The 13695-nt window shown below is 36.0% G+C and overlaps 1 protein-coding gene across 1 annotated transcript; it reads right to left on the bottom strand.

Moving 5' to 3' along the window:
• Positions 1 to 2078: 2078 nt before the first annotated feature.
• On the bottom strand, positions 2079 to 13453 carry LOC108367025 (neuropeptide CCHamide-1 receptor-like). The gene is made up of 2 exons (XM_017621544.1): positions 13190 to 13453; positions 2079 to 2919 (listed from the first exon to the last, which is right to left on the bottom strand). The coding sequence occupies exons 1-2, from the start codon at positions 13390 to 13392 to the stop codon at positions 2739 to 2741; spliced, it is 384 nt and encodes a 127-aa protein (XP_017477033.1). The 5' UTR covers positions 13393 to 13453; the 3' UTR covers positions 2079 to 2738.
• Between the last annotated feature and the right edge of the window lie 242 nt (positions 13454 to 13695).

Genomic DNA, 13695 nt, shown 5'->3' with positions numbered 1-13695 from the left:
CCAGAAGCAACAACAAAATACACGCAAATGTTGTTTTTGCTCGTATGCCTTTTTGATATGCCTTGGATGGGATATTTTATTGAACTCACACAAAAACAAAAGCTCTTCAAACGCCTTTGTCTTTCACATTTGGCATTTTTCAAAATCAAAACAAACACGACGAAAACAATAAATATTTGAAATTTGGGTATACAAATTGTTGATTTATACATAAGATAACACATTTTACTTTAATCAAAGAATAATTGCATAATTTGTGTCCAAAACATGTTAAAATATATGAGCCATTCAGTATTTATTTACATTCATTTTGGTTTTGTTTTCCCTTTTCAATTCATGAGAAGTCAAAGAAAATGCAAATCAAGCAATGTAAACACATTCAAATGACTGATTTCAAATCACGACATTGGGTCCAACGTAAATGTAATATTAGGCTGCGCATTTATCCCTCACATTTCGTTTGCTCATATGATTGTATGCACATAATAATAGTTTTTAAATATTGTTATTATTTTCACATGTTTGCTATATGTGATAACATGAAAGTGAAATATTTATAAATTCCATTTAGTTCAATTCACTTGAATGTTTATAATAGTATGCAGTTACATAAATTAGTTATTTAGTCGACTCCTTTCCTAGTCAGATTTACAGGATTTAGTCAGAATTCCTTCCCGTACACACAAATCTGACAGGTAAAGGAACAGACTAGCTAGCAATACTTGAGACTGGAATTTAATATTCATACATCTAATGCATAAAAAACGTACACATAGGCATACGTATGTATCTAGATAAACATATGTACATACATATAATTAATATAAAGAGAAACCTTATTACAAACCATATTATTAAAATACAATATTTAGATGCTGTACAAATATTAATGAAACGTTTAAGTATTCATTTACTAAAATAGACCATGAACTTCGGAAGTTTCCAGCAAAAAGCGTAGAAACTACACATGTACAAATGTAATGCAAACTTGCATATATAAATCAGGGTTGTGCCTGTAAAATATTTACATATTTACAATTCTTTATTTGTAAATAACGTAAATATTAACAGGGCGATACTTTTGGTGGAAATAATGTACATTTGTAAATAATTGTAAGCAGTTATAAGTAATTGTAAATTGTTGTAAATAATTGTAAACAATGTAAATATTGGTAAATATTGTTGTGTGTTTCAGCCAGGGTTGTGCCTGTAAAATATTTACATTTTTTACAATAATTCTTTAATTGTAAATTATTGTAAATAATGTAAATAATTTCCAATTTACAATTGTTTACAATAGGGGCATTCTCGAAGTCTTGCCGAATGCACGGTTTGCACGAAATGCAAAAATACTGGGTGTGTTCAGAAATGCATCAAGCCAAAGCATCAGACGCATTTATTTCTAAACTATAATTGATGGAAATGCGCAACCACGATTAAATGCCTAATTGGAACTTAGTTGCGTAAATAAGGCATTTCCATCAATTATAGTTTAGAAGTAAAAGAGACTGATGCTTTGGCTTGATGCATATCTGAATGCACCCACTATTCCCAATTTCAAAGAGTACGAGAGCACCCCATTGCAAAGTGGTAGCATGCATGGGCATCAAGCAGCGAAATTATGTATCAAATACAATAACAAGAGACAGAAAAAAAAGANATCAATTATAGTTTAGAAGTAAAAGAGACTGATGCTTTGGCTTGATGCATATCTGAATGCACCCACTATTCCCAATTTCAAAGAGTACGAGAGCACCCCATTGCAAAGTGGTAGCATGCATGGGCATCAAGCAGCGAAATTATGTATCAAATACAATAACAAGAGACAGAAAAAAAAGAGAAGTGAGCGAGATGAGAGGAATGAGAGAAATATGTAGTAATTCCAACAACAAAATAATTAGCACAGGGTCGCATTTATCTTGGTATGCAATTTGGCAAAATATATACATGGGTTTCGACGTTGTATATTTTGCAGCGATAGGAAATGTTGTTTCCCATGTATTTTTTTGTTGTGTGTTTGCAAGTTATGCAATCCGTGCTACTTGCAATGACTTTGCAAGATTTGGAGAATACACCTAATATTTTACAATTATTTACAATGTAAGTATAAAAAATGTGAAAATTTGTGTAAGTGTACAACCCTGATATAAATACTTTGTTACCTACACATACATATATGTACATATAATACGATGTTTCGCTTAATTTATTATGTTTAAGTTCTTTAAGAATATAATTTTGTTAAAATTGTATATAATCGTTGTTTTCAAAGAAAGTACGAGTAAACTCACGTTTACATTTAGTTTTATATACATATACAACTTACATTAAATGTAGGTTCAAATCCTTTGTCCTGTATTTTCCTGTACTTAAATTCCTCAGCACGCTTTAACGGAAACATGTAATTTGTGGCCGGGCTTTTAAATTTGCGTGCACCCAACGAGGTGGAAATGTATGCGTCGCTGCTGCTTTATGTTTTTTTGCTGCTGATTTTGTTGTTGCTCTTGTAACGCTGGCTCATCGGCGGTACTTGCAGGGCGTTGTCCATTCAAAACAGTTAAGTTGCGCAAGTCGATACATCCTGCGGGTGTTCCTAAACTTGTCAGCAATGAAGCCGTTGTAGTTGTAGCAACTGCATCATTTATATTCGGGCAGCAAACCGTTGTTGTTGTTGCTTCGGGTGTTGTTTCAATTGTATCTGCCTTGGCCTGATGGCAGCGCCCCTTTATTTGGCTTCATCACATGAGTGCCAGCTGACGATATTGTTGCTGACGCGGTGGTTGCGCCTGATGTTGTTGTTGGTAGTGATATGAATGATCGCAAAATTCGCTGGCCAAAGCAACGTCGGACATGTCGGTGAGCGGTCCGCCATTCTGATTGCCATTCGTCACCATTGTGATAGTGGTCTCTTGTAAACGGCTATGATGAAAAAAAGAAAAGCGAAAACATTGATGAAACTGCACACACAATGCAGCTTGCTTTCATGCGGTCAGACATTTAGGGCCGGTTGTTCAATGTCTGGCTATCACTGCTTCCTGGTTAAACATCATTATCGACGTTTTCGGCATCATGCATATAACATGTGATCGATAAAGCAGTCGTTGTATTTAAACGGAGCTTCTACCTCCGATTTGTGCTAATCAGACATTGAACAACCGGTCCTATAGGTAACATCTATGGTTAACAATAAAGCCCAGTTAAACATCGTTACCGACGTTACTGACTTCATGCATATAACAGGGAGTCGATAACCTGGTTTAACTTGCAGTTAGTGTTAACCAGATATTGAGAAACCAGCCCTAAGGGCCGTTTTCACCATCTCTGGTTAACACTAATCTCCAGTTAAACATCGTTGCCGACGTTACTGACTCCATGCATGTAACATTGTGTCGGTAGCGTCGGTAACGATGTTTAACTGGGGATTAGTGTTAACCAGAGATGGTGAAAATGGCCCTTAATGGTGAAAAGTATTCTAGTGTATGTTCAGATAATAATTACAACGGTGGGCAAACGCGGCTCATTGAGCCAAATGCGGCTCTTTTTAATTTCTCTTTTCTTAGAACATTTTGGCTGTTTTTACTTTATATTATTCCTTTTTATATACACATACGCAAATTGAGACCGGAACATTACCCGCAATTGGAGAATGAAAATTTACTTTGCGACTTAATGTTCTTTACCGATATGATGGAACATTTGCAAAACTTGAATTTGTCTCCACAAGGAGAGAATAAAAATGTTTTTGATTTGTCGAAAATTATTTGAAGTTTTGAAACAAAACTATGTTTTTTTAATACTCGATCTCAAAAAAATAATATTTCATAATTTTCCATGGCTATAAAAAAATATTGCGCATGATTTAAAAGCAGATTTTGAGAAAAGATTTGCCGATTTGAAATTATTTAAATAAATGTACGATTGCTTACTTCATAAACCTTTTTTTATGTAACATGATTGAGGATGAATTAACAATGAACAAGAGTTGAAATTTTTGGAATTAAAAGAAGATAAGGCACTGGAAATGCAACATAAAGCTTTGCCACTGCTTGAATTCCGCAACAAGTACCAGATTTAAAATATCCGCTGTTGAACGCAGCTGCGTGTCGTATATTTTCAATTTGTGGTACAACATACACATAGTTACGTGAGTATTTGTACTCTACAATGAAATTCTTAAAGTTAAAATACCGTTCACAATTTACTAACCATCATTTAACAGAACTGTTACGAACGGCTTTAACTGACGTTAAACAAAATTTTGAAAATTTGGCCAAAGGGATCCTTTGAATTTTCTTTAATATCTATCTTACGTACATTAGAATAATAATAAAATTAATGTTTTTCATTTCATTTAATAATTTTATTTAAAATTAAAACTTTTGTTTTTGTTGTGGCTCTGTGTAGCATTTTGAATTTACATGTGGCTCCTTTCGGCCTCGGGCTTGCCCACCTATGATATAATATATGTATAGTAGCCTGGGCCGAAAATCCGCTTTTTTAGAATTTTGATTGGTAATAGCAAAAATATGGTTCATTATGCTCTAAAATAAATCTGTGTGAAATGTGAAAATTTTTGGTCAATATCCTAGGCTCGCCCATGTCCACCAAAGTTCAAGTACTAAAAAAAATTTTTTTTTTTAGCTAACTTTGATTCTTTAAAAAAAGGTCCATATACCAAATTATGTAGGACTAATACTTTCGAAGATTATTGCAATTTTAGTAAAAAAAAGTATTAATTAATTTATTTATTATTTTTATTTTTTGAGCATATTGAACTTTGATGGACTTGGGCGAGCCTAGGATATTGACCAAAAAATTCCAAATTTCACACAGATTTTTTTTTAAGCATATGAATCATATTTTTGCTATTACCAATCAAAATTCTAAAAAAGCGGATTTTCGGCCCACGCTAATGTATAGGTGTTTCAGAAAAAAGTGAAACCGAAATGGTAGTGGTATTCATCTAAACCGATAACTTTATCAAGCAGATATTATTTAAAATTTAAGCACCCTGTTACATGAACGCCCCAAAATCTCCTTTCGTTTACACTAGCGACAATAGTCGTGTTTTCTTTGGTTATCGGGCTGAGTATCATTAATTCTATACTACTAGCACGAGGATTGAGAAATTTTAGAAATGAACTCACTAAATGGGAAAAAATTACATTTAAACGATCCATTCAGTGTTGCCACTATTGGAATTTACCGTCCAAATTTAGTCCCCTCCTTTTCATTTGGTAGGTTGGTAGGCAAAGTAAGATTTTGGTCGGATAGTTGAAACATTTGCCAATCCATTAACAAGTAATTTTTAGCAAAAAAAAAAACGATCGGTTAAAAATAAGAAACCTAATTGGTTTGGCCACTGATGGAGCCAATGTTTTGGCTGGAAACTTGGGCGTGCTGAAAACATTATTGGTTGCAGAAACCGATTTATTTTATATAAAGTGCACATGCCACTAACTTCAGCTTTGCTAAAGCTACGCTTGTAAAAAATTTTCGAAAAACATTGAGACTTTGTGCCACGGCATATATAGTTTAATTTCCCAACGTCAAAAGGTGATACATCAACTGAGGGAAATTCGGCAAAAAATATCAAAAATCAACCCGAATTCTTACCCTACTGAAACTTCCACTTTATTACTAGAATTAAATGAGCTACAAAACTGGAACCTAAATTTTTTTTAAGTGCGCCTTCCGCGGACCGCTAATGCTGACGTCACATTATTATTTTTTCGCACAAGTGATGGGGTATAGTAGTTGTGCTGTGTATGCAGTTACAGTTGCACGGCTATACTCAATCTCGACTCTTGCGTTCTCGTTCTCGCGCTCTGAGCACCCCATTTGCGAGATGCAGTAACCAATCCGAGTGAAGCCTTGGGTCAGCAGAAAGAGAGGAAGCTTCGGTGGGGCCACTCCGACTTATTCGGTTTAAGGGCTCACTGAAGGGTGCAGCGTCTGTTCAGCAGTAGGTGCGGCTGCAAGCGGGTATCTGTCTTGGAACAAGTGGCTCGCTATATAAACGTGTATTTGGTTGCTGAGGCTTAACGATTTCGCCGGGCCCGAAACATGGTAGTATGCAGTACTAAGTTCAAGCTAAAAAGATTCATCAAGCTACGTGGCTGTCTCCGGATCGAAAAACGAGAAACCAAATCGACCATGTTGTGATAGACGGAAGGCATGCTTCCAGTTTTTTGGGCGTACATACTCTCCGAGGCCCAAATATCGACTCGGACCACTATCTTATTGCAGCCAAGATACGCACCCGCCTCTGTGCAGCAAAAAATGTGCGCCCAAATATGCAAGGAAAGCTTAACGCGAAAAGCTGCAATCACAACAGACAGCCAATGCATTCGCTACTTGACTCTCACACCTGCTCTCACCGAGCGCTCTTCAAGAAAGCGACACATGCGAGCAGTGGATGCACGTTTCTCGCTCATTAAGTACCGCCGCCGAAGAAATAGTCGGATTTCAGCGAGCCCGAAAGAACAACTGGTACGATGAGGAGTGTCAGGAAGCTGCAGAGAAAAAAGATGCCGCCTACAGGGCCACGCTTCGATCGGGCGCAACGCGCGCTATGTGGCACCGCTATAGGGATCTGAAGAGGGAAGCGAGCCGTATTTGCCGCAATAAGAAGAAAGAGGCCGAAATACGTGAGTGCGAAGAGCTTGAAATGCTAGCCGACAGGAAGAATGCCCGAAAATTTTACCAGAGAGTTAGGCGACTTACGGAAGGTTTCAAGGCCAGGGTGTACTCCTGTAAGAACAACAATGGCGACCTAGTTACCGATATTCAGAGCGTACTTAAATTATGGAGTGAACACTTTTCCGCCCTACTGAATGGTAGCAGCACGGAAAGTTGTGGAGAAGAAGCACCCGAGCCCGCAGTCGATGATGACGGAGCCGATGTTCCTCCGCCTGACCATGACGAGGTACGAATCAGGGATGTTGCGAATATGGAATTTTAGACATCCGCGGGTGCGAATGCGGATGCGGATCTTTAAATGCTAACATCCGCGGATGCGGATGTCAAGTATTTTTATACCCGAGCGCACTTGTGCACAAGGGTATTATAAATTTCTTCACATAACGGCTGTTTGTAACAGGCAAAACAGGCAGATAGATATAGACAAATATATACACAAATGATCAGAATGAAAAAGAAATCGATTAAGCGGTGACTGGTTGTCCGTCCGTCCGTCCATCTATGCGCACGATAACTCGACTACAAATTGAGATATCTTAACGAAACTTGGTATGTGTACTTCTTTTGAGCGTTGGACGGATGGGATTGAAAATGGGCAAAATCGGAAGATAACCACGCCCACATCCCATATAACGGTAATTTAGAGAAATACGAAAGCTTCTATAGATTAGTAAATACTGAAGCTGATTTATTCAAAATTGATTTTTGCAATATTTCTTTAGCAAAAAATAGGCTTGTAATAAAAGGTTGGAAAATGGGCGTGATTGCGCCCACTTATAACCACGTATGTGTATCTCGGTAATCGCTCGATCAATGTGTACCAAACTCGGTATAATTATTATGGTTGGCACATAAAGGCAAAACGTTGAAAGTTTTGAAATCTGACTAAAATTACGCCCACTTTTTTATAGCGGTAAATTTCATATTTTTTTGAAACTTTAATATCGAAATTTATTTAAATTTACCCAAAATTTATACTAACAACAATCCCTTGAAAAGAAGTAACATTATTATGGAATTTTGGAAAATGGGCGTGGTGCGGCCCACATATATCTATATAAGTTTATCTCATTATATCTAACTGAACGTTCTATCGAAGATGTTTGAAAGAGACGTAAAACCACCACTGCTTACCATGTAGCGGTAGTTTTCGGAAAGGTGATAAAACTATACTGAATACTTGCGCCGGGTATTTAATGTTCGGCTCCGCCCGAACTTAGACTTTTTTACTTGTTAAGAAATAATTTAGATGAGTAAATTAGGTGATTTAGTTAAATTAAAATGAAAAGGTTAGTAATTTTTAATAATGTTTTTTTTTAGTATTTGAATTTAAAAATTGGAACATTGTATTCAATAAAAAGTTTTTAAAGGGTCGTAAATCAAACCTGCGCCACTAAATAACTGCTCGCTCGCGGCGACAAACCTGAAAAACTTGAAACTTGACAAAATTGTAAATTCTTTTCGTTTGACGCTGTACCAGTTGAGAGGTCTTTCAGTTGTGTTTTTTTTTTTATTGCGGTGAAATAATTCTTTATTGACAATTGCATCGGGCTGCAAATGTCGGGTGTATCCTTCTGACTTCCATCTTCACAATCTTGTATCATGGCAAGATCGTTGTTTAAACACTGTTGTTTTCCAAAGAATTCTTCATTCTCATTCTTTTGGTTGTTTCTGAATTTTCGATTTTAGTTTTTGTAACTCATTTTTAATCCTTTCTTCTGTGACTGAAATAGCTTTTAAGCAGAAATAACGAAAGAAGGTTACCACCTCTATTTGTATTTTTTTATCATTTAATACTAAAGGAATTCATTTACCAGACCCAAGGTTTGTTCTATGGTAATTAAATAACATTTTTTATTGAAATATTTTTCAATAGGTTGCTTTGCTCGTTTAGACATTTCCTTCATTTGGTACTTGTTAAATTTGGATAAGCGGTTTGTTTATTAACCGGAAAAGACTTTTAATTGGGAATCAAAAATATTTGGCCAAGTTCAACTGGTAAAAAAAACTGTTATTTCCGGTTCCTTCAATATTCGCATTCGCAAAGGATCCGCATTGATTATTGCGAATGCGAAAGCGAATATTCGCAACAACCCTGGTACGAATAGCAATAACGCGACTGAAAAACAATAAAGCTGCTGGAGCTGATAGCCTGTCAGCTGAGCTATTCAAGTACGGTGGCGCGAATATGGTCAGATGAACGCATGCCCGACGACTGGAATCTAAGTTTGCTCTGCCTAATCCACAAAAAAGGTGACCCCGCCATTCTCGCCAACTACCGCGGGATCAGCCTTCTAAGCATAGGTTACAAGGCCTTATCGAGCATATTGTGTGAAAGACTGAAGCCTACCGTCAATGAACTGATTGGGCCTTATCAGTGTGGCTTTAGGTCTGGAAAATCCACCAAAGACCACGTATTCACAATACGCCAAATCATTAAAAAGACCCGCGAAAAAGGATCGACACTGACCACCTATTTGTCGCCTTTAAAGCCGCTTTCGACAGCACTAAAATGAGTTGCCTATACGCCGCTATGTCTGAATTTTGCATCCCCGCCAAACTGATACGGCTGTGTAAAATGACGTTGAGCAATACCACCAGCTCCGTCAGAATTGGGAAAGACCTCCCCGAGCTGTTCGCCTCCAAACGGGGCTTCAGAGCTCATTTAACAGATGCCTTATGTGACAACTCTCAAGCAATGCCAAGTATGCATAATAGAGCCTACCTAGGACCTACCGTTGAATTTTGGCAATTTTTTGTTCACGCATTTTTTTCCATGCAAACTATGTTCGACATTTTTTGTGTATGGAGAAGTGCTCATTTTCTAATTTCAACAAAAAAGGTAAGTCCTAGCTACTTAAAATCTCCACCTTGTAAAATTGAATGGGCTACAAAACTTGATACTTTCTAAGAAATCCTATTAAAAAGCTTACATCTTTTATGAAAGTTTGTAGAATTTTTCTAATTTTTTTACAACGTTTTAAATTATGACTTACATGATTTTCCTTAGATAACGAGCTATGTATACTTTCATAAAAAAATAATAAACATAAAATAAAGGAAAGGGCACTAGCCAAAGAATGTTCAAAAATGTGTATTCCCTATTTGTTCAGTTGGAAAGTGCATCAGCATGAAATGAAATGCAATGTGTGGTCGAGCACAATCTCCACCTGATATGGCTACCTTGGTATGATAAATTTTTTTTCCAAGTACTGCGCCTCTGCTTCATTAATCCTGGACCTTGAACTTTTAGCACATTCGTACTAGGTTTGAGAAGTTACTATACTTTAGACCATATTGTCTCTAATGGATTTAGCATAGGAATATGGTCCCAAACGAAGATACTAATAAAAAATCTCAAAATCGTACAGTGAAAATGAAATTTTCTTAACTTAAATAGGAAATTTCTGAAATTGGAATTAAAATTTTCTGAATTTGAATTGTAACTTTCTGAACTTGAATTGAACGTTTCTAAATTTGAAATGGAAATTCTGAATTTTAAATGTAACTTTCTGAATTTGAATTGCAGCATTCTGAATTTAAAATGGAAATTCTGAATTGGAATTGCCACTTTATGAATTTAAAATGGAAATTGTGAATTTGAATTGTAGCTTTGTGAATTTGAAATGCAAATTCTGAATTTCAAATGGAAATACTGAACTTGAATTGTAACTATCTGAATTTGAAATGGAATTTCTGAATATGAAGTGCAACTTTCTGAACTAAAACTGAAAAAGGTGTAGTTACTGGAAAATATATTAATAAAATATTCTCTATATAAATTAAAATCTTAACTATTTGCTCCATCTTCGATATTTGCAGTACACAAAAATAAATAGCGAGAACAAGATGAAGAAGTAGAGCTGCTAAACGAATTACGAATGTGGCGTGGAAACAGGGCAATTCACGAATTACTTAGAGAGCGATTTACGAAGCGTGGAAACGTGGTATAAAGCTAAACGCACATCAGCGAGATTGCGATAGTGCTAGCAATAGAGATAGCGATGGTAATAATTAACGTCAATCGCAGCGATAGATCCCGTTGGGACACGTTTTGATTTGAATACAGTGCTGCGTTCGATTTCTCCCGCTATCTCTATCACTTTCGTTATTGCGCTGGTGTGTACTTAGCTTAAAAATACCAGTCGCTAGAATGGTAAAAGGAAATAAGGACTGGTAGAGCTGAAAACCCAACTGGTGGTATTCGAGTTCACCACTACAGAGTAGCAGGGTATCTACATACTTACATATCTATGTACATTAGGGTGGTCCAAAAACAGTAAAGTAGGAATTGTAATGCTCTCGCCCCCTAGGATTGTTCTATATCGAAAAAAGTATATCCCTATTATTTTATTTTGAAATCAAAAAACATGATAGGTCGCTCAAGGCGTTCAAAGCTTTCAATGTATTTTTATATGGGAAAAAATAAATTTTTTGTTCACAAGCATTTTTGGACCACCCTAAAGCAAATATACTGTATTCACAGTTATTGTTTTCCCAAAGAGTTTTGCTTTATTTAGTTATTTTCAAGTGTTGCGAATAAAACTTCAATCTAAGATTTTAGACATTCGTAACAAAAATTTTAAGAAGAAAATCTACGCTACGTCCTTCTTTGGAAAAAATACAGTGACCCAAATATAAAGTAGTACGCGACATTTTAGCAAGTTTTGGCTATTTTTCTTTATTTTTTTCTTATGAAAATATTTCACCAAAGTTTGTAACTTTTTAATCCGAATCTTTAGCAAAATTTGTGGTATGCAGTTTAATAGTCTATTAAATTTTAGTATAATATGGTGCAAATTTCAAGCATCTAGGACTTACCATTAATTTTTGGCATTTTTTTTTTTTTTATGGCGGCGTTACGCACTTTTTCCATACAAAGTATGTTCGACAATTTAACAAAAAAAAAAAACAAATGCGGAACACCGTCAACAAAAAAAATTGTCAAAAATCATCGGAATGTGCTAGTTACTTAAATTTGCACTTTATGTATTATACAAAAATTTTAAATTTTTAAAGAAGCTGATTAAAAGTTAAAAATTTGGAGAAATTTTAGAAGGTAATTTTAATCAAAATCACAATTTTTTGTTTTTCTGGCCGTCATGTTGAAGTTTGATCAAACCGCTTGCGTTGTGTATGGAAAGTTTAAAAAATTCGCCCGCGGCACTAGTATATTCTAGCCACTAGCGGCACCCCACGCATACGCTTACGGCACACCCTTGGGGAAAGCCTGTCTTAGAGGCTCGTATATAAGGCCGGCTGCACTGAACAATTGCTCACTTTCGACGAATAAAGTAAACACATTAACTAAAATATATATGTAACTATTAATACAACTACGTAAAATTTGAATAGACTGATGTATTTTACAGATCATCAGAAAAAGAGGATAAAGTGCAAACGTTAACAACAAATGCGAACACATTTGATGGCGCCCAATTAAATCTACATATTTCTATTTTCTACAACATGAAGCAGCGTCCAAGGGTTGTTTTGCCTGTAAAAAAACTAAACGTTAAATTGGAACAACCTTTAACATATGAGATTGTGTGCTTAGTGGACGTTAACTGCGCGCTCTGCCCTGTACACTTTCGCATTCGTAAAATATGCGTATCATTTGATGCGAATGCGAATGTAAAAGCGGATGTGTAAAATGATGCGAATCATTCGCATAACAAATGCGTATGCAAATATTCGCATAATCCCTGATATGTACATACATATGATATATATATCCGTGTTTAAGTGACTTGCACCTACTTAAAGAGAGCATCCTTGCGCAGCTTTATTCTTCAACGGATCCCTGTGTAAATGCTCAAGAAAAGCATCCCTACTTGGACTTTTACTTCCGAATTTCCAATGATGGGTATAAATGCGCTAAGCGCATTTCCAACGTTCCTTCTTTTTGCATCCTCAATTCAACAACGCTAACATCAATATCATTCTAATAACTCGCGTATACATTCCTACATATGTATACAACATTGCATAAGCATACATATCTAACCAATCAGGTCGTAAATCAGTTCACATATTGATAGTGTTATCAAATGCATTTAAGTTTCCCTTAATTTGTGAACCCATCCAATCTTCACTTTGCGAAGATTCACTCATATCATTCATTCATTTACATATTTATACACGTAACTTTTTAATTTTAAGCACATTTTATTGTTAATAAAATCAAACTCCTGAATTCCTCAACAAACCTCTTTTTTTAACAATCTGTCTGACAAAACTATAGTATCAAAAACATTATACTAATCAGCACAGAGCAATCCTATTTATAAATAACCAGTTAGTAGTTAGCTGAAAACAGCGTCACCATGTAAAAATTACAAGTTAAAAGCAACGCAAAGTAGTCGAGGCATATCACCCCTACTTGAAAAATAGTGAACTTTTAATGCATGTATAGTTAGTTGAGTTTCCTACAGGGTATGTGTGTCTTTTTTATATATTCGCCATTACGCTATTGTGTCTTACTCACCTCCTTATGGTGCTGTGGCGTTGGCAGGTGGAGCGTCGAGTTGATGAATAGTAACGCTTCGAAGCGGAGCTATTGAGCGATGACTCGCGATGCATGCAAATGGTATCGTTGTGTGGGTGTCGTTTTTTGTGTCGCACGCCAGACCCTTGACAAAACAAGTATCTAAAAAGGTGAAATATGCAAAAGAGCAGCGAAAAAAGCATGGAATGAAAATCAAAATTAAAATCAAATAAAAATCACATACAAACGCTACATGAGAGTGTGGGAGCGTATTGCCAAAATGTTTTCATAGTTAAAAGTCCATGTGGGCATACAATATTGTTCGAAGCGTAAGCAACTTTTTCTTCTAAAATATTCAGAATTCTAAAAATTACATAGGCCTGCGATCGTTTTCGTCTTAAAAACTAATTAGCAATTTGGGTAAGTTTCAGGTGGTGGGCTACCATGGTACAATAATTACAGGTGTTGTCTTCCCCGAGAGCGCATATTCCGATCTGCCTTATTTG

This window comes from Rhagoletis zephyria, unplaced genomic scaffold, assembly GCF_001687245.7.
Source record: "Rhagoletis zephyria isolate East Lansing unplaced genomic scaffold, Rhagoletis_zephyria_1.1 Rzeph_scaffold_02503, whole genome shotgun sequence".
NCBI classification, from domain to species: domain Eukaryota; kingdom Metazoa; phylum Arthropoda; class Insecta; order Diptera; family Tephritidae; genus Rhagoletis; species Rhagoletis zephyria.
The sequence above is the reverse complement of the archived record's forward strand: the minus strand, read 5'-3'. Positions and strand labels throughout refer to the sequence as shown.

Excerpts from the sequence above, each read along its gene's own strand:
- LOC108367025 (XM_017621544.1), bottom strand. The coding sequence starts at position 13,392 with ATGCTTTTTTCGCTGCTCTTTTGCATATTTCACCTTTTTAGATACTTG. Across the intron at positions 2,920-13,189 it reads CGCCACAGCACCATAAGGAG|CCGTTTACAAGAGACCACTA; the intron begins GTGAGTAAGACA and ends TTTTCATCATAG.